Consider the following 23,702-nt stretch of genomic DNA (forward strand, 5'->3'; position numbering starts at 1 on the left):
AGACTTTAGGTTTGTCCATGCAAACTTACTTTAAATCAGCTTGCCACAATGACAGTACTAATTTTGCTTTTACTTAATACTCTATGTATTTTCATGGCTGTAGCTAGTTTCTATAAATATTACTAGTAGGGCTGTCAATTGCAGTTAACTCACGCAATTAATTCAAAAAAATTAATTGTGATTAAAAAATTAATGGCAGTTTTAATCGCACTATTAAATAGAATACCAATTGAAATGTATTAAATATTTTGGATGTTTTTCTACCTTTTCAAATATATTGTTTTCAATTACAACACAGAATACAAGTGCTCATTTTATATGATTTTTACAATATTTGCACTGTAAAAATGACAAAAGAAATAGTATTTTTCAATTCACCTCATACAAGTACCATAGTGCAATCTCTTTATTGTGAAAGCACAACTTACAAGTGTAGATTTGTTTTTTTACATAACTGCACTCAAAAAATAAAACAATGTAAAACTTTAGAGCTTATAAGTCCACTCGGTCCTATGTCTTGTTCAGCCAATCACTAAGAGAAACTAGTTTGTTTACATTTACGGGAGATAATGCTGTCCGCTTCTTATTTACAATGTCATCTGAAAGTGAGAACAGACATTCACATGGCACTTTTGTAGCCAGCATTGCGAGGTATTTACGTGCCAGGTATGCTAAACATCCGTATGTCCCTTCATGCTTTGGCCACCATTCCAGAGGACATGCTTCCATGCTGATGACACTCGTTAAAAAAAAAATGTGTTAATTAAACTTGTGACTGATCTCCTTGGGGAGAATTGTATGTCTCCTGCTTTGTGTTTTACCCACATTCTGCCATATATTTCATATTATAGCAGTCTCAGATGATGACCCAGCATGTTGTTCATTTTAAGAACACTTTCACTGCAGATTTGACAAAACACAAAGAAGGAACCAATTTGAGATTTCTGAAGATAGCTACAGCACTCGACCCAAGGTTTCAGAATCTAAAGTGCCTTCCAAAATCTGAGAGGGATGGGGTGTGGAGCATGCTTTCAGAAGTCCTTCAAAAAGCAACACTCCAATGCAGAAACTACAGAACCCGAACCACCAAAAAAGAAAATCAGCTTTTGCTGGTGGCATCTGTCTCAGACAATGAAAATGAACATTTGTTGGTCTGCACTGCTTTGGATTGTTATTGAGCAGAACCCATCGTCAGCATGGACGCATGTCCCCTGGAGTGGTGGGTTGAAGCATGAAGGGACATACGAATCTTCAGTGCATCTGGCACGTAAATGTCTTGCAATGCCGGCTACAACAGTGCCATGCGAACGCGTTCTCACTGTCAGGTGACTTTGTAAACAAGAAGTGGGCAGCATTATCTCCTGCAAATGTAAACAAACTTGTTTGAGCGATTGGCTGAACAAGAAGTAGGACTGAGTGGACTTGTAGGCTCTAAAGTTTTACGTTGTTTTATTTTTGAATGCGGTTATTTTTGTACATAATTCTCCGTTTGTAAGTTTAACTTTCATGATAAAGAGATTGCGCTACAGTACTTAAGTGAATTGAAAAACACTATTTCTTTTATTTTTACAGTGCAAATATTTCTAATAAAAATAAATATAAAGTGAGCGCTGTACACTTTGTTCTGTGTTGTAATTGAAATCAATATATTTGAAAATGTGGAAAATATCCAAAAATATTTTTATAATAGTATTCTGTTATTGTTTAACAGCATGATTAATTGCAATTAATTTTTTTAATCTTTTGACGGCTCTAATTACTAGATAATCTGCTTTGACAATTACATGTTTTCTGAACTTTTTTTCTATTTCAATTGATTTTATGCTCTAGATTGCATATTTGGATACATGCAAATCAGTATTACTGCTGAATGTTTTTATTTAGAAATGTATATTTTATTTAGAAATAAATAAGGCTATCTGAACCCTTTCTTTTTGCAGGTTCGTTTTGTAAAACCAGTCTTTCCGGGACAAACTCTGCAAACAGAGATGTGGAAGGAGGGAAACAGAATTCACATTCAAACCAAGGTCAGAAGAGTGAGACTCAGGCTGTGGGCTTTAGCAAAGGATGTTAAAAGTATTTTTTTTTCTGTTGCGGGAACAAAATGGTTCTTCAATCATAGCTCTGAAGAAAAGAAGTCTTTATCACTTCACCTCATTTCTCCATTTAATAATAGTTTTCTGTTGTCATCAAGATTGCATATGCAGTTGCTGGAAATAACATTGTCTATAAGAACTCATTAATTTAGGGATTTTTATAGCATTAAGATTCCAAATTAAGTGCATTGTACTGCTTTTATAAATCTAGCTTTTGAGGTTTATATATATTTAATGATGGGAAAAATGTGAAAACTGCAAGTGGTTATCTTCAATGCCTATATCTTAGGCCTTGTCAACGCACACATTTTTACCTGTTTAGCTGAACCACTTTAGCTGAACTGGTGCAAACCTATGGGTAGATGCTATTTTGTTATGGTTTAGCTTAAACCTGTTCTGAAGGTCTTTTCTACCAGAAGAGCTGCACCAAGTTAACTTAAACTAAGCCTTAATAAGCCTGGTTTAAACCAAAATGAGTGTGTCCCCACAATCTTGTGTACTGGTTTAACTAAACTAAACTAACTAAATCAGTTTAAAATCATGCCATAAGTTAAATTGGTACCTCTGTGTGCATAGCCAAGCCCCTAGACATGATATGAATCATTTTGGGTTTACAGTTTTTCCTTGGCTGATTTCATCAACACAATAAATGAAACTGCCGATTTCTTGGATATTCTTGCCACTTACATCTTCAAGCTTTTTATCTCTCTTATCAAACCTGTTGTGTCTGAGTCAATTCCCTTCTCCCTCCTCTCCATCTCATCTTATCAGGCAGTGTAGATTTGCTTTTCTTTCTCTACCGCTTGAGCATCTTGCAAGGGGAAGCAGTGCCGTAATATTAAGCGAATTCATCAACTCAAATGTGTGTGTGTTGTGCATGTCTACTGAAGGTTTCTTGTAGTTTCTCTGTATTTCATATATTATTTTAAAATACTAAGCTGTTAAGTATAGTACAGTTAGGTTTTTGGTGCTTAGGCTGGAAGTCTTTGGATGCCTTAATAAAATACTGTAATGTTCATGATGGCCAGGGTGTGCTCGCCACTGTGCACGTATTAGGGAAAAAGACCCTACCAACTCTTTCAAGGATCTTATGTTCTGATCAGCAGATGAGCTTATTTCAAAGAGATACAAAACTCCTGGGGAAGGGAAAAGGAACCAGGCATACATTTTGTTCTCACACATGTAGATTGCTGGATTAAAGTTCACAGACTTTCAGGAACAAGCAGCAGTTGGCATCCCAGCCTTGCATTACCTCACCTTTAATTATTTTCAAAAGTTTCAACAAAGAATACTTATACATTAGTCCTAAACTTCAGCGAAGCACCAATGCAAATATTAATGTATTCTAAAACATTGTATATAGGCCATCCTATTATAGGTTTTATGAACCATCAGTAATGATACAGTTTAGTCACAGAGGTCACAGCAGTCACTGATTCCATGACTTTACCATACCTCCGTGTCTTTTGCTTCAGCTGGGACCGTGCCCCTCTGGCCCTCCTCCCCTGGCATGGCTGGAGCCAGGAGGGCTATGCTCCCCTGCCCCACACCTGGGACTGGAGCCAGGATTGGGTGGGCCCCCATACCCGCTCGGCTTCCACCAAGGCTGCAGCTGCTCCCCAGTTATTTTTAGTGAAGTCACAGACAGGTCCTGGGCTCCCGTGAATTTCTGTGACGTGTCCATGATTTTTATTAAAAATAACTGAAAAAATCTTAACCTTAACCATCAGTTACTTAATATTGGATTTATTAAGTCAGCTGTGTGGAAAGGTTCCAGGTCAGGATATATGATTACTAGGCCAATTGGAGGCCTCTGTTTGGATATTTGTGATCTCTGCTTAGTTTCCCTTATCTATTTTATTTTATAGCAAGAGGTAGCTTAGGTACCTGACAGTATAAATTACACATAGTCCCTGCCCCAAGGAGCTTATGCTTTCACATAGAATGCAGTGAAGGAAACAACAAAACAAGAGGGAAGGATGGAGTCTTGTCAGTAAGATTCTGCAATTATTCAACAACAGGCTTGTGCACAACATTTTTTAACAAATACTATTTAAATGAATCTATAGTCTCTTTTTAAAGAGGCAATGTCAAGTTGAAATCCAATTCTTAGAAAAAATGAGTTCTGTCATTTTTATCATTTCACAGCAAAGAATCCATTTTCCTATTTCTTAAAATATTTGAGTTCTTCTCTGTTGCTGCCTTAAAGACCCACAAAGGTAGTGAAACTGACTACACACAAACTGCTGTCAAAAGCATATGTGCATAAAGTAAATAAACAGAAAAATAGAGCAAGATCATTTCTCTTTGAACTATTTCAGGGCTTGTTTACACAAACATTTGGTTCACGGTAAGCTGGGATGTGAATCTAGCCTGTCCCTGTGGACCCTGCTAACATGTATTAACAATTTGTTAATGCTCTTTGATCTAGTCTTTGAAACAGGACTAAATCAAAGCGCATCAATAAAGTGTTAATGTGCATCAGTGGTGTCCACAGAGACAGGTAGTCAATGGTAGGCTAGTGCAGGGTAGATTCATGTCCCAGCTTGCTGTGAACTTATTATTTATGTAAACAAGTAACCTTACCTGTCGTTTGTAACAACAGATGTACATTTTCAAATAAAAGCATGATTTTTAAGTTGATGGTTAAGTTGGTGTCTTTTTAGGCCAAGGGGAAATATTTTTCCTTATCCAAAAAAGTAAAGCTTAAAAATTCCTTAGAAAAGAAATATAATTAAATTGCTCTAGCCATGCTTGTTAAATAGTGTAGTAGTAGCATGCGCTTAGTGCTCATTTGAACAAATAGTCTATTTGTAGTCTATTTGTTCAAATAGTCTATTTGTAGGTCCATGTCCCAGCATTGAAGCTATGTCCTTGAAATAATTTGATCTGACAGTTGAAGATGTAGTGCTCTTTAGTGGATAGAGCACTGGACCGGCACTCAAAAGAACTGTCTGGGTTCCATTCCCAGCTCTGCCATTGGCCTGTTCATTGAACCTGGGGAAGTCACATCACTGTTGTGCCTCAGTTTGTAAAATGGAGATAATACTAACCTTTTTAAAGCACTCTGAGATCTACTAAAGAAAAGCGTTATATAAAAGCTATTTTATTTGTGTCCTGCTATTATGGCCTTATCCAGAAAATCTGTGGTGGTAATTTTAATAGAAAAACATCATAATAATAATATTTGGGCTTTCTTTATGCATCAAAGCAAGCATAATTGTTCTTTTTAGGACTGTTTGTAAAAGCAATACTTTCAAATTTACTTCAAACTTTATTTTCCTTTGTTTTTTTCCTTTGCTGGAGCTTTTTAAGTTTTGTTTTTTTAATCTGTGACGTAAGACATGAGAGAGATCGCTTGGTCGCTTTAAAATGTAGCTGTTTTTTGGTCAGTATAACTCTTCTTCCTTTACTTGGCATGTTCCACTCAGAATATGAATTTTCGTTTAATAGGTCAAAGAAACTGGAGAAGTTGCTATTGCAGGAGCATATGTAGATCTGACATCAACCCTCGATAAACCTTCAGCTAAAGAGCCCATTAAGGTAGGGGAAAAAGACACTCAGATGGATCAACTTGTGGAGAAGCGCACTTAGGTTTTACTTTTGAAAGAATGTACAAAATACTAGACTTAGGAGAAAAAAATACTGTGTACATTTAGAAATGAGTATCCTTTTATAGATTGAAGGGAAAATGGACAGAAAGACAGAGGAAGAGTTAAAGTCAAGATCCACAATACAGGAGAAGAAAGAAGGAAGGGACAAATTAAAAAAAAATGCAGATAAAAAGGAGTGAGAAATGTTTATTTTGTAGAAAAGGGTTGGAGGCTGCTCAAGTGAATAACTCTCACCAAGGTGAGTAAGGGGTTCACAATATAGCTCCTGGGGGTGTGTGTGTGTGTATAGGCATTTGCTTTGATGTACCTAGATGATATGATTGTCAGGGTGGGGCACAGACTAGATTGTAAATGGGAGAGTTGGGGTGCTTGTCAGGGCCTCTGAAGACCTGGGGATAATACTTCACTACCTCATAGGGGGGTTCTGAGGACAAATGCATTAAAGATTGTGAGGTGCTCAGATACTATGGAAATGGAATTATAGAATATGTAAGACAGGTTCCTAGAAAACTTTCTCCTTACACCTTCTCAGCCTTTCAGTCATGTGGCATATTGGAGAGTCTCATCCTTCCTGTTTTAGATTTCTTTGATGGCATGATAATAAGCCAGGTATAGACAGTCTTGTTCCTCATAGTGGTGTCCCGTGGTTCTGTTCCCAGATTCATCCAGATTGTATTCAGCACTACTGTGGCTAAATAGTTTGTTTCCATTTGTCTGCCTCACATTCACATCTGATCATACCACATCATCCCTATTCCAGTTCACATTTGCAATGTGCCTACCTTTGGCAATTGTATACTGTCAGCAAAAATCCTTTTTGGATGCAACCCATTGTAGACCATCTTAGTTTTTCTTTAAGGTTGGTAAGGGTTGTTTTTTTGTATAGTTGTCTCTTAAAAGTACAGTATTTCTACTCCTTATCAGATTTGTCTTTTATCAGACAATAACGCCTATCCCAAAATGTAGAAACAAGTACAATAAACTGTTAGGCTTAGAATTTGAAGTTCATAGCAATGACATTCTACCTTGTATTTCATGCCAAAGTGTTGCTAAAGTTCCATTATAGCATATATCCTATATTACGTATAAGAATGACATGAAAAGAATATTAAGGCTACAAAATCAAGCCCTCAAAAGTTAGGAAATGTCAGAATTAAGCTTGCCTGTGCCACCTCCCTGCTCTCAGTTCTGGTGCCCAGTACTACAGTGGCACCCCCATTGTTATGGGGAGCAATTGCAGGGAAAAGCCTGAATATTCCCTGCAGTCCAGGGCTAGATCATGCCCAGTACAGATGGAATGTTCAGAGAATTTAGCTGTCAAACTCTAACACGTCTCTAAGCAGTGTCTGCAAACTGGGTTTCAGAGGCTTGTAACTTGACTACATTTTGACAAATTTTCAAGAGGATGACAAAAGGGGCAGCTCTTAGACCAGAGGGATTCCTGTGACAAATTTCTAGTCCCTGCTCCAGAGTGTGGAGGTGCTAGAGCTTCTCTGTGAAGTGGTTGTAAGAATTTTTTAACATAAGCAAAACAGCTTACATTTCTCTGACCTTGTTCTGAGAAATGGCTGAAGCATTTTTGCTCAAATTTTCCAAAATATTTCAGCCTAAGGCAGACAGCCATCATGGAAAACTTCGTCCTGAATGGTTGAAATTTGAAAAAGTTATAAGCAATTGAAAATGATGTGTTATAATGGAATGGGTCAGGCAATCTTAATGTTAGGTAATGCTCATTGCAACACTTACAATATCTATATACACCTACGTACAGTAAGGTGAATAAAAGATATCATGGCACCTTTAACTCTGCCTAAGTCCGACAACTGGACTGTAGGATGAAATGTAGTAGATAAAAATGTTAATATTGGAGCAGCTTGCTAAAATGTAAAAACTTATCCATTAAACCATGTATCTTTTAAAAAGTGTCAAAGGCTTACAAAAGACTAACTGGATGCAAAATGTAAATATTTAAGTTTAGTTACATAATAGCTTAAATTTAACATTAGTCAAACAGTGTAACACCAAAAGCACTCGATATAGCATATACATTTGACTGTCCAAGGCAAAATGAATACACTGAAACTTTATAAATCAATCTATTTTTTGAAAGTTAATATGTTGAAAATAAAAGCAATCAATTTTTTAGATGATGCCTTATTCTATAACTCGTGTATACAATCCCTTGTGGGGCGGAAGCCATGATTACACTTCAGATAAATTAAAAGGTAATTTATAAGGCTTTTAAGATATGCTTTCCCCTCAGGATTATTTAAATTACGAAGATAAATCACAAGAACTATAAAGGTAACTTGTGAAATAGTTCTCAGGAACGGTTCCACACATTTTTTTTTTCCAGATAGAATTTACGGTCTAATGTAGACATGCTGGATGTGATTATTGCGTGTGGAGGGAGACATCCCTATCTTACAGTAACTCCTCACGTAACGTCCTAGTTATGTTCTTGAAAAATGCAACTTTAAGCAAAATGATGTTAAGCGAATCCAATTTCCCCATAAGAATTACTGTAAATTAGGGGGGTTAGGTTCCAGGGAAATTTTTTTCACCAGACAAAAGGCATTATATATGTATACAGTAAAAGTTTTTAAAATAATTTAAAAAAATAATTTAATACTTTATTCACCAATGATGATTGTGAAGCTTGGTTGAGGCAGGGGCGTAGCGGGGTCAGGGCACGGGGGCTTGCCCCACGCCGCCCACTGGGAATTCCATCCAGGGAGCGAGGTGGAGGCGCAGGGACTTGCCCAGTTCTGCCCTGGCTCATGCTGGGGAGTGGGGTCAAGGCACGGGGACTTGCCCTGCTCCACCCACCCGAAATTCCAGCCAGGGTGCAGGCAAGCTCCTGTGCCAAGCAAGGTTATAAGTTAATCCGCGGGTATCCGCTTTATATCCATGGCTATCCATGGACCATTTCTGTGGATAGCAGTGCAGATGCAGATACAAATTTTGTATCCACGCAGGGCTCTGATGGTAAGAGTTGGGTGGGCAGCTGTGAGGAACTGCAGCGGGAGGCCAGGGGGCTTGGGCCCCATGCCCAGGGCAGGTGGAGGGTCTCTGCCATGGCTCCCCACAGCTGCCTGCCCTGCTCTTATTGTGGCCAAGAAGCAGTTCTGAGCTACTCCTCCTCCCTCCCCTCATCCCCCGACCGGAGCTGGGTCTGGGAGAGCCATACTGGCAGCTGCAGGGAGCCTGGGTCTCTCCACCTACCTTGGGGGCGGAGGGGGGGGGGCAGGGACAGGGACAGGGGCTGCTCACACCCCCTGCCCAGGGCAGGTGGAGGGTCTGCCATGGTTCCCCAAAGCTGCCAACGCGGCTCTCCCCAGTCTGGCTCCGGTTGGGGAGGTGGGCAATTTGGAGCCGCAGCCTGGCCATGGTAAGAGCTGAGCGGGCAGCTATGGGGAGCTGCGGTGGATCCTCCACCTGCCCTGGGCATGGGGCCCGAGCAACCCCTGGGCAGCTCCACAGGTCTCTGGGCATGAGGCCCGAGCAACCCCTGGGCAGCTCCACAGGTCTCTGGGCATGAGGCCCGAGCAACCCCTGGGCAGCTCCACAGGTCTTTCCCGTCCCCTTGGCCAGGCCAGCATGGATCCCAGCCGGGGAGCCGTGGGGGGCTGCAGCGGACCCTCCACTTGCCTGCGGTGCCGGGGGTGGAGGTGGCTGAGAGCAGCCCCTCGCTGTGTCCCCGCCCTGCAGGCTTCCTGCCTGGCCAAGGGGAGGTGGAGGGTCCGCGACTGTGCACGCGGCTCTCCTCAGCCGGGCTCCAGTGGGGGGTGCCTCGGTGCCTCAGAACCTCAGCCCGGCCCCCAGTTTAGAGCCTGCAAATCCGCCGATATCTGCAGATAATTTTTGCAGATAGCGCATGGGATGCGGATACACATTTGTGTGTCTGCGCAGGGCCCTAGTTATAAGGGAACACTGCAGGACTTGAAAGGAGTATGTTCTCTAATAGGTCAGTAACCTAATAGCGAAACGACATTAACCGGGAGGACGTAAAGTGAGGAGTTAGTGTATTTAATCACTTTTCAGAATAGATTCCTCTGGGTGCTGTTTGAACAATAGTTATACTTTTATTACCTTTTAATGTAGCTTTCCATTTAAAATTGTATGTACTTTATTTTATAGGCTTCAGGGCTGCAGAGTAACCTTGTGTTTGAAGAAATTGGTCGCCGCATCAAAGAGGTTGGAAATCAGCTGGTAAAGAAAGTAAATGCCATATTCCAGTGGGACATCACTAAAGATGGAGAGACAGCAGCACAGTGGAGTAAGTCATAGGCTTTTTTATATAATGCCCTGATGCATTTTTTAATGAAGTGAGGTGAGTTATACTCCCACCAATTAAGACCTGCTATTTTAAAGGTAAGCAGAAGTAATAGATGGGAGTTCTCATTTGAATGTGTATTGCACAAGTGACAGTTTTTGCAAATGGGTGGGATAATGTTCCATAATAATAGTTAATAATCTTTCTAAAAACTTAGCTATATACTTTGCCTATTTGGGTGTACGCACAGACAAGTTGTCCTCTAAAAATTTGTTCTTAAGATGTTTCCACTCATGTATTTTCTTTAGAACAATGTACTACTTTAACCAAGTCTTTCCTATTCAGAATCTGTCAGATCAAAGTTTGCTAAAGGCTTACACATTATTACCTCTTCTCAAGAAAATGTCTAGATTGTATGGAAGCCAAAGCATTTAATTGCAACAACTTTGTGCCTTGAGATCTTTAATTTGGGTAGTTAGATAAGGAAAATCTGTGTTTCTACAGGGTTTTAAAATAAATTTCTCACTTTTTAAAATTTTGTTTTGAGGTCTCTCTCTCTCTCTGATGTTTTTTCAAGGATACATATTTCTGTAAAACGTAAAATCTTTTTCTTTCTTAGATGAATGAATGTCAGGAACCTGTGGAATTACTGTTTATTTTGCCTCCTGCTCTGGAATGGTTTGCTAGAGGGATACAAAATTTTGTCCCAAGGCCACACTGGCAGTTTACCAGAAGCCTCACAGTTGCACATCATTTACATAAAATTAAGTAGATTGTAGTCTCCCTCACTTTGTGGATGTGCAACTCTGAGTTTACAATCCTCAGCTTGTAATGCTTCATCTTAATTGGCCTGGGCACTTGGAGCAAGATGAAAGCTTGCACAGTGGGAACTGTAGTCTCTATGTGCTATACCTCCTCAAGTTGAGGGAGGCTGGTGGAGTTGTATGGGTTATGTTTGGTCATTGGGCTGCATTTTGATCACATATCACCATTTTAATCCAACAGTAATTCTGGGAGGCTTTAAGAGCCTTCCATAAATCAGCTCTTTCTCTACATTATTTAAGAAACTGTTACTTCTCTCTGATTTACAGGGAGAAAGGTGTAGTCACTTTTGTAATTTCCCTTTCCCTCTTCCCGGTTCTTCACAATTGAGATTCTGACTAACAAGGCTACTGCTAATGGGCACGACATCATGCGGAATATTTAACCAGTGTGGCTTGGCAGCTGTATTTTACCTTTCTGGCATAGTGAGCTGTCCTTGTAGAAGATGAATAAGATGCACTGAGATAACGGTGGTGATAAATGCATTAAAAATACAGTGGAACACCATTTATCAAATCTAATTGGGACCAGGCCAAGATCAGATAATCAAAAATTCAGATAATCTAGAGAATGGACAAAGAGCTTCAGCCCGTCAGTGGGGCTCAGCCCGTCAGCCTTGATTCAATTAATATGGAGAGCCAAATGAATGGAGGCTCGGATAAATGAGGTTCTACTGTACCTAAATAGATTAGATTAAGTTCTCCAGAAGCCAAATATCTTTCTTTAAATCAAAATAGGAGGAAGGCAGATTTTACAACATTCAACCTTGAGGACCTCCTGCCTACAGACAATCAAATTGGAGAAATGATCTGAAATAAACAGGATGCAATTCAATAAGGACAAATGCCAAGTACTGCACTTAGAAAGGAATAATCAAATGCACAAATACAAAATGGGAAGTGGCTGCCTAGGAAGGAGAATTTCAGAAAAGGATCTTGGGATTGTAGTGGATCACAAACTAAATATGAATCAACCTACTCAGCACTGATAAGGCCTCAGGTAAAAGTTCTGGGCACCACACTTCAGGGACAAATTTGAGAAAGTCCAGAGGAGAGTAACAAAAATGATTAAATGACCTATGAGGAAAGATTGGAAAAACTGTGTATGTTTAATCTGGAGAAGAGAAGACTGACAGGGGAAATAAGTCTTCAAGTATGTAAAAGGTTCCTATAAAAAGGAAGATGATAAATTGTTCTTATCCACTGAGGACAGGACAAGAAGTAGTGGGTTTAAATTTAGCAAAGGAGATTTAGGTTAGACATTATGAAAAATTTCTTAACTGTAATGGTGCTTAAGTACTGGAACAAATTGCCTAGGGAGGATGTAGAATCTCCGTCACTGGAGGTTTTAAAGAACAGGTTAGACAAACACCTGTCAGGGATTGTCTAGATAATACTTAGCTCTGCCTCAGTGCAGGGGACCAGACTAGATGACCTATTGAGCTCCCTTCCAGTGCTACATTTTAATGATTCTGTATTTGTCACTCTTGATCACTCCTCCAATCTCCAACAATTTCCTACTTTTGCACTCTTTTATATTAATTCAAGTTAATCAAATCATGGATGTGTTCAGAATAGCAATGTAAGATTTAAAAGCCCTGCTTTACTGTATTGACACTCGTACTTTAAGGATACCTATTAAAAATGCCAGTGTCAAACAGCAAATCACTTCACGTGGAAGCCTCTGTATCATGCCGTGTATTAGGGCTCCTGGGTGGCATTCACCTGTCAGTGCCTGGCCTGGGTTGGGGAAGCTAATGATCCAACCAGTGGACCTTCAGTGATGAATCCTGGTCACATGCCACCTGAGGCACATCGCGCATGTGCTAAGAAGAATAGAGGTCTTGGCTGCATTGAGTATGTGGCATCCGTAATGTATGGTCTTACTACAGAGGACACTAGGAGCATAAGAAACTGAGGTTAAATTAGTACAGCTGAGTGATAGAATGTTAACCATCACAGTTAGAGTGATTCTTCACTGTTATTACCCTAGATGAAAAATTAAGTGGCCTTTGCCCTCTTACTCAGGCAGAAGATGATTTTAAAGTTTATTCAAAGTCACCAATTTATTATAATCCCTTTTTAATTTCTGAACCACCATGCTTTGTGTTCTTGTGGCGAGTGGCCTTTCCAACCCTGCTCTCTCACAAACATACATTGAAGGCAGGCAGTAATAGGACTAGAAACAGCTGAAGACCTCTTTTTACCCAAGGGCTTTACCTCCCATACCAGCCTGTTGTGTTGGAGGAACTCACCCTGATTGATGTGTGTGAAATGCTAATGTATGATATCATGAATAGGCTATCCAGAAAGAGGGACACTGCTTTGTATAAATTAAGACCCAATCTGAACCTTTTCCCTCATTTCAAGAATTTTGGTCTGGCCTTGTTCTCTCTGCTCCATCCCTGGCCAGTGGGGAGAGGATGTAATTTGTTCTTGTATCCTCTGTTAGTAAGGGGTGTCTCCAACAAGGGAACATAACTGGGCCTTTAACGATCACCTCCACCTCTTCTGCACCAGGTGATCCCAGCCACCAGAGAGAATCTGGCCATTTCGTTAGGGTTTGAAAATGTTTTAGCAGGTTTTGCTGCTGTTTTTAATTTTCACTTAATTCGTGGTGCTGACCAGGACTAGGGGCTTGATTCGGAGCCCACTGAAGTCAATGTAAAGACTGTCTCTAACTTCAGTTAGAGGTTTGGATCAGGCCTTAGAAGCAGTGATATCAAAACAGCCTGGACTCTGTGTGAGGGACTCTGTTTGTTTTTTTAAAATATTTATTACCCCACAAATACCAGGACTCATTGTAGGCTGAACTGGGGTAAATGCATAAAATAAACTTTGCTGACAATTTTCCATTATAAACCCCCTCCACCATTTGAGCTGTAACTTTCCATGCATGGTCTGTGCCTCACATTGACTTTTATTTTTTAATAATTTCAGTGCAAACAGTTCAGCTGTTTCTGAGAAGGATAAAGAAAATCAGTCATTTTGATAATGTTAACATTTTCTAACCACTTCTTTGAAGAGCACTAGTGCTTCCATGGGTTGCAACAGGAACTTAATATTTGGCAAGGAGCTAATTCTGAAGTCAAGATGTGCCTTTTGCTAACCCCATGAAAATCCACTCAATTTTGACTGAGTAGTACGTCTCTAAAAATTGTTATTTAGACATTCTTAGTAGAGCTTGTTAGGGGTTTGTTGCTAAAATCTCTGAAATTTTAATCTGTGCTGAACGTGCTTCCAAGATCCACAGGTTGTGAACTCCAGAGAGCAACAGGCATTGCAGGAGCAGCAGCCGCTACTATCCTTTTGGGCTAGGAAAAGGAATGTTGGCCTGGGAACCAGGAGAGCATTAATTCTAATCCCACTTCCTCCATTACTGGTATTAATAATTCTGTGTACTTCAGAGATTTTATGTTGCCCCTATTTTTTTGGAGGATGAGAAGTACCATTCCCCAAAAGGGAGTAACTGAGAGGGCTGAACAAGATCTATCAGCGAAGGAGTTTTTAATCCATTTAATGTGTGCCATGTTCATTTTATTTTGTTCTAGTTTAATCAAAATGTTGTGTGGCACCAAGTCAAATGCCTTACAGAAATCTAAATATATTACATCAGCGCTAAAACCTTTATTGGCCAAATTTATAATCTGAATAAAATAAGATCTCAAGTGAGTTTGACAGGATCTATTTTCCATAAACCCATGCTGATTTGCATTAATTGCATTAACCTTCTCTAATTTTTCGTTAATTGAGTCCCTTATCAGCTGGTGCATTATGTTGCCTGGGATTAATGTCAGGCTGATAGACATATAATTACCCGGGTCATCCTGTTTACCCTTTTTAGAAATTGGCATAACATTAGCTTTCTTCCAGTCGTCTGGAACTTCCCCAGTGTTCCAAGAGTTATCAATAATCAACATTAATGGTCCAGCAAACTCCTCACCCAGCTCTTTTAAAACTCTTGCATACATCCTGCTGACTTAAAAATGTCTAGTTTTAGTAGCTTCTGTTTAACACCCTCCAGGGATACTAGTGGAATGGAAAGTGTGTTGTCACCATATGATGAGACTATATCATCTGTTTTTCCCCATAATACAGAGCAGAAATATTTATTGAATGCTTCTGCCTTTTCTGCATTATTATTGATCATGTTACCATTTCCATCTAGTAATGGATCAATACCATTGTCAGGATCATAGAAACATGTCAGGATTGGAAGGAACCTCTGCAGGTCATCCTTTTTGTTTATAATATAATATTTAAAATTGATGACCCAGGCAGTATGGGTATGCATGGTGGGGTTTCTTTGTTGAGGGTTTTTTTTTTTTAATGGTATATTACATTGCTTAAAAATTAAGAGGCTTAAGGTAACGAAGTCAAGCGCTCAAAAGTTACATAGCCCGTGCCATCTTCTGCCTGCTTGTTCATATTCATTATGATATAGTCTGCAAGTACATTATCATATGCCAGTTGTTCTACAGGATCCTTGCCTAATTCATTTCACAAAGTGAAAGTGAAGCAGGCAGAGAGTTTGTTGTTTTCTTTTCTTTCCTTTTTTTTTTTTTTTTAAGAGAGAGAATGTTCTCATGATTAAGAACTGGACTGGGAGCCAGGAAAGCTTGGTTCTGTTCCTGTTTGTGGCATTCCTTATGATGACAGGCAAGACTGTTATAATACATATGAGCAAAGAGGCCAAAGTATAGTTGCATAAGTAATCTTAATTCTGGCATTTCCTGCAACCTAATGTTCCTGTAACAGAGGTTTTTTTGTATGTAATGAAGAGCATAATGTTCAACTTCTATCCCAATGCCCTTGGCGTAACTTGATTTAATTGTTGTATCTCAATACTGTTGACCAAATTCAGACCTCCTATAAAAGTGCACAAGACCATTGAAGTCAGTGCATTTGCACACTACCTTAGGTCTGAATTTGGCCCAGTGTTTTTCACAATAAATATTTAATGATGACCTGCTGCATTTAACTAATCTTAAGATTTTGCAATTATACTGTTCTAATTTAATATAAGTTGGTAAGAATCCCCTTTGCCTCCCCTTTAGCATCATCCTATAATTGCCTTTTTAAAAAGTGGCTACAGTAACTTGGCTATGAAATGAGGAGACAGGAAATTGTCAGGGAAATAACTTGATTTAGAAGTTGGTTCTTATGAATTAATGCATACTTTTTGTCTCAATTACATTTAAAATTGTTGACATATTTTCACTGAGACAACAGAAATAGTCTCATCTTTGTCACAAGCCTTTAGTTTACACCGATGATGTTGGGGGTCCTGATTGTTTTATTAGCTTTTCTTCAGGCTTCTGTTGCCAAAGCCCACAATCAAATTAAGTCTCCCGGGCCTTTACTGACAGTGTTTACTGTTCTCCTGGCCTACCTGCTGGGCTTCCTTCCATTATTAAATTTGTTACTCAGCTGTGCTGCCTTGTCTTTTAATCTTTTGACTTGTCACTTTTGCATTGCTTTGTGCTGTTGTGCAATCTGCAGCAGTTGACAGCGCAAGAAACAATCTGGGCCCTGCAGCTTATTGCTGTCTTGGGTGATACTATGGCTCCAGCATCTCCAGCTAATGTCCTTGAGCCTAGTGTCGGGGAAAATGAAAGAAATCAGTGGCTTTGGGAAGAATCATCTGAAATTCTGTTCTGACACAGCCAATAATTTTATTCTTCCTTAAACTTGTAAGCACCAATTTATTTATTTTTATTTCTGTATTTAAATTACTTGTGCATTTTATCACTACACATCAGGGCAAGGTTTCTGTTTGGCCATCACTCATTAAGTGGATGGAGCATGTGGACACTAGTATTTCTCATTGCAGCAGGAATTCTCAGTGGCAACTCCAATGTTAGTCGCACCAGTCTATTTAACTAGCAATAACCTTTACAACTTCATTCATTTTAATTCAGCATGTAGACTATACATTCCAAAGCTGTGTGGAATAGATGGTCTTAAATTCAGGCCATGGAAGTTCAGTTTATTTTTTTCCTTTAAAAATAAGATCATACTAAAACACACACATAAACATGGGTTATTCAAGACATAGAATTGACAAAAAAGAGAGAAGTTTATTACCTAATCAGTTAAGTAACTTCCAGTCTCAGCAGAAGACATTAGATCTGTTCAGAAAAAATCTATTGACAAATAAGCTGGCCCTTCATAATTTAATTGAGAAGGTAAAGAAAAACATTAGGAAGTTAAGAATTTTTAGCTGTCATATCTTTTTTCCCCAAGTTTGAGACTTAAGAGAAAAAAGCCTTGTGTCTTACAAACTCCATTAGTTTTGCTATTTTGGTAATGTTCATAATTTCCTTAACTTCTCTGGGGCATGAGCAGAACCATATTCAAGAATGTATGAAAGTTAAGCTTTGTCAGCATAACCTGAGGAGCTTGTAACACCTGTGAAATCCACATTTCCTGGCTCACTGGAATTTTGTATGTTCCACCTACACAGCCTATGCGGTCAGTAGTTGGCTTCCTTATGGTCCTTATAATTTTTCAGCAGAGGTTGTGGATCAAAAAGGCCTTTGCAGTGTTTGAAGCCAAGATCCAAAGAGATGTGAGGGAAGCTTCTACAGCCCCACAAAACAATGTTAATGTTTCTTACACTTGTATTCTAATGGCAATAGTCTTTTAAGAAACATTCCCTTGCTGCATTTGTAACCAAAACATTGCAGCATTTTTGCTAGTTCATGAAAAACCCAAAGGTAAAATTGACATAGATAGACATAGAAAAAGTGAAGCTAGTCTAGCTTAGTTTCTCCTCTAGTTTTGTTATCCAAATGGAGTTAAATGCAAAAAGCAAACAAATAGAACAAATAATGAAAATGAAAAAATAAACACTTTTTGTTAATCAGATATATTTGTAACATGGTGATGAAACTTGGTTTTAACCTGGCCTATTATGTTCATATTAGATCTAAGTGTATCTGACCACTGTCTGCAGGTCTACAAGCGATTGCGAAGGGTTGACCCAAGGCAACAAAATCTGACCACTCTGCTCATCTAATTTGAAGCAAATTGGCACCCAGCTGCCTAAGATTTACTGCGGATACTAGCACTCCTCTTTTTAGTTTTGTTCCCTACTGTTTGGAGACATACAGGGAAATAAGTTTTATGTTGATGCTTAATCAAGGAGTCTCTGATTTTTTCCATTTGTGATGCATGAGCCTTCTCCTCTTCCCCCCCCCCTTTTTTTTTTACCCTGCAGAATTGGTGATATTCACCAGATCTGTTTCTTAAGTCGTAACATGCATGGATAACTAAATTGTATGTTCCAAGTGGGTAGTAATTGTCCCATGTGCCCGTTTTCCACTCAGCATTAATGTAAATGACAAACTTGATATTTTTATTTTGCTTGTAGTTATGAGTGGACATACAGATGTTAGAACAGTTTCCAAAAAATGAAAAAATCATCACTTTCTAAAAATATTATCATCCCTCAAACAGTCTGTTGGATTTGCCTCAAACTTTTAAAGCAGCTCTCCTTTGGGGTGAGGCTACACATGATCCGGTTTATTCAGAAAGCAGTTTCCAGAAACTTAGTAGGGGGTTAACATCAGGTCAATAATGAAAACTGTCAAAGTCTTCACAAGAGTGAAACTGCTGGGACTCTGTAATTAAAAATGTCAAACTTCAACTTGACAATTATTTTATTTTTACACTGCTGGGGATGCAAGGGGATTGGATGGGAATTTGCAAACTGTGAACATGAATTGGCAAAGCACATCCTGTCGTCATAATCTTCTAACCAAGCAAAATAGTACCTTTGTGTCTTCTAGTAGATTATTTTGGCAGGGCATTTTGTCTGGGGAAGTAGGCCTCTCAAGCTACAGACACTTTGAGGAATTTCTGGCCTTCTGTAACAGAAGGAGAGAGATTTTGCAAAGTTTAATATACTCTTTAAATCAAGGAAAACACTCTATAAAGTGGTCAAAATTAGCAAACACAGATTTTAATAATGCTGTCTTTAATGAAAAGGGCACAAGCCCACGTGCTAAAAATATGTAGAACTTTATTACAAAAATATGAGTTGCTGCAGTTGTAATGTACAGTACCTTGCAAAACCTTAAAAAAATGTTGTGTGGATATTGTTTACAATTTGTTATTGTTTACATTTTGTTATTTGTCATTGTTATTGTTTACATTTATTTTTTGCAATTGTTGTGTAAGAAAATTAATATGAAGCTTTTTTAAACTATTGGCGATTCCTTTTCCTTAAATACCATTTACTGTATTAAAAAAATTGAATCTAGACTTTTTTTGAAGCACTTTGAACAGAAACTTGAGACTTGAATTGGAAACTTTCTGAAAACTGTAGTTTTGTTTTTTCCAAAATGAGATAGCTCAGTCTTTAGCAAAGTCTGCCCACCTGCTCCTCCTTAAACAGATGTGTTTTGCTTTCTTGGCATGGAGCAGTTTAATCTCTTCCCTTGCTAAAGATTATTTCCCTTTCAAAATTGTAATAAGGATTTCCAGTACTAACTATACTGTACATGTACTTGACAGTGAGATCGTGATCATGCACATCTTTTGGGTGGATGGGGCTGGCCAGAACAAAAAGTTCTAGAAAAGAGTAATGGCTAATCAATAATAGGATTTATTGTATTGTACATGTACATCACATTTAATCTTTCTGGACCACAGTTGCTAAACTCATCTAAACTGTAGATTTTTATGAGAACAGCTGTATGTCATTTGCTATCTGAATATTAAACATACAATCTGCTGGCTCAGACATTTAACCAAGTGAAGATCACAGAATTCTGCAGAAATCTGAAAAGCTTTGTCAAACTATGAAATTAGACTGTTACCTGAAGATCAAAAAATCTCAATGCCCACAGTAGGAAAACACTGATTAATCAGGCAGAATAATTTATTTGCCTCAAACCTATCAACTCATGCTTGGTAGATCTTTGTTTATCATGGCAGGTAACAGTAGTTATTAGAGAAGAATAGCATAATTATGGAGGTTTTATGATTAGCTTTTTATTAATTCATCAGAATAAAATCACTCCGCTTTGTAGCTGGTAATCCAGGTATGTATTTATCAGGAAATGTATCTTTCAAGTCCCCCTCTCATCCTTTCCCCACCTTCCAAAAATTGTTTAAAAATTATTAGTTTTTGCAAAGTGCAGTTTAAAATTCATTGCTAGTCTTACTCCTGAGTGTTTATAATACCAAGTTTAGCACACATCTAACACAATCTTTCATTGTAAGATATTTTTACCGGAAGGGCATGTCATTTGAGTTTCCTATATATTCTGTTTGGTTTTAAAAAAACAGATTTCCCAAAAGGCTGGTAACACAAAAGTTAGACACAGACATAGGCATGTAATAGTAATTATTTTTATTAAAAATTAAATGGATTAAAACCTGGCTAACTGATATATCTCAAAATGGAAACAGGAAATCATCATTCAGTGTGTGTGTGTTTCCAGTGGGGTCTCTCGGGGGTTGGTTCTTGGCCCTAAGCTATTTAACATTTTTATCAATCACCTGCAAGTAAACAAAATCATCACTGATAAAGTTTGCAGATGACAAAAAGATTAAAAGATTGGTAAACGATAGAACAGGTCACTGATTCAGAGCCATCTGGATCACCTGGTAAGCTGAGCGTAACCTGGAATACTGGATCCAGTTCTGGTGCCCACAGTTCAAGAAGGATATTGATTAAACTGGAGAGGGTTCAGAGAAGAGCTAGGAGAATGCTTAAAGGAGTAGAAAACATGCCTTTTAGTGATAGACTCCAATTGCTCAATCTATTTAGCTTAACAAAGAGCACATCAAGGGATAACTTGATCCCAGTCTAAAAGTACATACATGGGGAACTAATATTTGAAAATGGGCTCTTCAGTCTAGCAGAGAAAGATATAACATGATCCAATGGCTGGAAGATTAAGCTAGACAAATTGAGACTGGAAATAAGGTGGCTATATTTAAATCAAGATTGGATTTTTTTCTGAAAAGATATACTCTACTTCATTTGGGGGAAGTTCCGTGGCCCATGTTCTAAAGGAGGTCAGACTAGATGATTACAGTGGTTTCTTTTGGTCTTGGAATCTGAATCAATTACAGTACATGGCTCTTTCTATTGCCTTTTTTTAAAAACAAAACTAACTTTACTTCCTTTCCTCAGCTATTGACTTAAAGAATGGTTCTGGTGAGGTGTATCGGGGGCCAGCACAGGGTTCTGCTGACACCACTTTCACCCTTTCGGATCAAGACTTCATGGAGGTGGTCCTAGGCAAGATTAATCCACAAAAGGTAAAGGCATTGTGAAGTAGAGATTTTCAGTCTCATGGTGAAATGTTACTCATTTAACTCGGAGACATTCTTGAAGTAGCACAATTTCTAGTGTGCAGCTAATGTAGAAGAAAGATTACTGGCTTACAAGCCAGTCTTGACTGAAATACTGAGTGTCTGTGAAAGGTGCTGCTGTATAGAGTACAGTGCTCACTCGTAAAATGGCACACACTGGTGTATGAGATGCTACACCTTCCTATTGCAAGTGGAGAGAGAGATCTCACATACCACTGTGCAAATCTTAGCTGAGCAACTTGTATCAACCTTGTGCATGTAATAATATTCTGACTTGCAAGATTAATACCCACGGTTTGTACATTAAGACTGTAATAAAGAAGAAAGGCCTATTACTGTTGTCATGGGCCTGTGGATTTCTGTTGCATTATAATGAGACACAAATCTATTAAAATTAGGCATAAATCTCCCTAAATAAGGCAAATCACTTAGGGGAGGAGATTAAAAAAGGGACATAATAAGGAGTCTGTATTTGAGCATCTGCAAATGTTCCTCCTTAAGTGCTTAAAACTACTCATTTGTTATTAAAAACAAATGTTATACAAGTTAAGTGTCTCAAATTTAACATAATTCAGTTTATAGCCTAGATAAATGGATATTCTTAATAAGCTCATCATAATATATTGAGAGCTCTCCTTTGATCCCAGTCAACAGGACTGAAATTAACAAGGATTTTGAATTTAAAATTTGGAGCTAACAATGTTGACTAGTATATAATTCCTATATACTGCATGAGCAGTAGGAATATACAGTACAAATATTTTGTGACCTTTATATATAGCAGGCACAAGGTCTAAACAAACAAGATTATGACAATCTATGCATTTCTGTATTCTAAGGATTAAAGTGATTGCATTTCATGCACAATATTTGCTGTTAGACATCAGTATCACCTGTGAGTTTCTGTGGCGAGAAGGGGCTTTCCACCTGAAGACGTTCACGATACCACTTTATATTTTGGACTACTAGCTCCATCAATTTCTTATTTGAATTTATCTTTACGTTAATGGGAATATGGAGAAGTGTGCTATTCCAGAATTTTGTTTGCTTTCATATAACCTTCAAATTGCAAAACCAAAGTACAGCAATATTGATTAAATAAACACATTTTAAAATGTCATAAAAATTATGAACCACATTTAAACTGGCTATGAAGAGTCTCAAATCAGGAGCAGAACTAAAAATATGCAATATTGGATTTTCAGTGAAAACGCTCGAAGACTGATATTCTGGTTGCACGAGTGAGTGCTCCCCTGCATACTGCATATTGTGAATGTGTTAAGAAAAAAGTCAACCAACTGATTTTTTTTTTAAACCCATTTAAAAATGGAGACCCTGGCTGACCGTGTGTAAATTTGAGTAGGGTTCAGTTCTCCTTTTCCTATCCTCCTCACCTGCAGCAGTGGGGTGGTGATAGCACTCACTGAACTCAAGAGGGTCTGGTAAGATGGGATTGGGGCCTTGCCTCTGTGTAGTTGTTAACTTTTGACATTGGAGACTGGAGAAGCTCAGCTTTTACCAGCATGCTCCCCATGTTGCTGAGCCCTCAGAAAGGCTCAACCACCGCCACTTCTCCATTTACCACTACCCTTCTCCATCCCTGTACGCTTCAAGAAGCTTGGTGTTTGTGATTCGTGGTGTTATACAATGAGGTTTAAAATGTCTTCTGTTCATAGCTAATGGACATTCCTGGTGAGGTTTGTCCTGTAAGACTTGTCTAAAGTAAACTTCACTCTACTACTGTAGTTCATTTTTTTTAAAACAGACCTTTGAGAAGTAGGCAAACAATTGAAGAAAATTATTTTTTTTTCCCCCTCTGCTTCCTATAGGCATTTTTTTCTGGTAAACTAAAAGTGAAAGGTAACATCATGCTGAGCCAGAAGCTGGAGATGATTCTTAAAGACTATGCCAAACTCTGAACTGCTAGATGGCCCACTTCAATAGTCCCCTAAGAAGAACAGGAATGGCTGTCATTTCAGAAACAGGCCTTGAATCTTTATGCACATTTCTTGTTGTCTATGTTCTGATTCACTGTATTGCTAATATGTTTCCTTGATTGTTGCAGATACAAAAACCTGATATAAATCTGTTTAACACACTCATTTTCTCTGTTCCTCAGTAAAAGTTTGAATCATAATTTTCTCATATTGTAACTTCATTTAAATAAAACTTGCATAGTTCTTACAAAATACATATTTCTATATCAGTTATAAAGAAAATTAAATCATTAAAATGCTTTGATACCTCCTTCCTGCATCATTGTTTTCTATTGTCTGTAATCCTTTCATACTGCTTAAGTCTGATGTTTAAAATGCAGAAGAATCTGAAGGTTTTGTTTTTGCAGTTGGTGTATTTGGTGGTTTATTATGGCCTCCTGTAAATGTCTTAAAGAAGCAGTTAACCTGAAGTCGGTTTTATTTATTACATATAGTCTGCATATCTTTTGTAGACAAGAAAGCTCTTTGAACTTTGCAGCACATCACCACATTCAGGTTGTCTGCCATTTAGAGAAATTTACTATTAATTACCATTGTGCCAATTAAATGCAAATTCTTAGTGTCTT

At 38.4% G+C, this 23,702-nt stretch overlaps 1 protein-coding gene across 1 annotated transcript in view; it reads left to right on the forward strand.

The window, feature by feature from the left end:
• HSD17B4 (hydroxysteroid 17-beta dehydrogenase 4) overlaps positions 1–23,387 on the forward strand; it is a 104,756-nt gene extending 81,369 nt beyond the window's left edge. The window contains exons 20-24 of the mRNA XM_039544503.1: positions 1,941–2,027; positions 5,550–5,639; positions 9,851–9,989; positions 20,958–21,085; positions 22,969–23,387. Coding sequence (XP_039400437.1) covers positions 1,941–2,027; positions 5,550–5,639; positions 9,851–9,989; positions 20,958–21,085; positions 22,969–23,058 — 534 coding nt within the window. The 3' untranslated portion in view covers positions 23,059–23,387. The remainder of the gene's footprint in view (positions 1–1,940; positions 2,028–5,549; positions 5,640–9,850; positions 9,990–20,957; positions 21,086–22,968) is intronic.
• The last annotated feature ends 315 nt before the right edge of the window (positions 23,388–23,702 follow it).

The sequence above is a fragment of the Mauremys reevesii genome, linkage group 6 (assembly GCF_016161935.1).
Source record: "Mauremys reevesii isolate NIE-2019 linkage group 6, ASM1616193v1, whole genome shotgun sequence".
NCBI lineage: Eukaryota > Metazoa > Chordata > Testudines > Geoemydidae > Mauremys > Mauremys reevesii.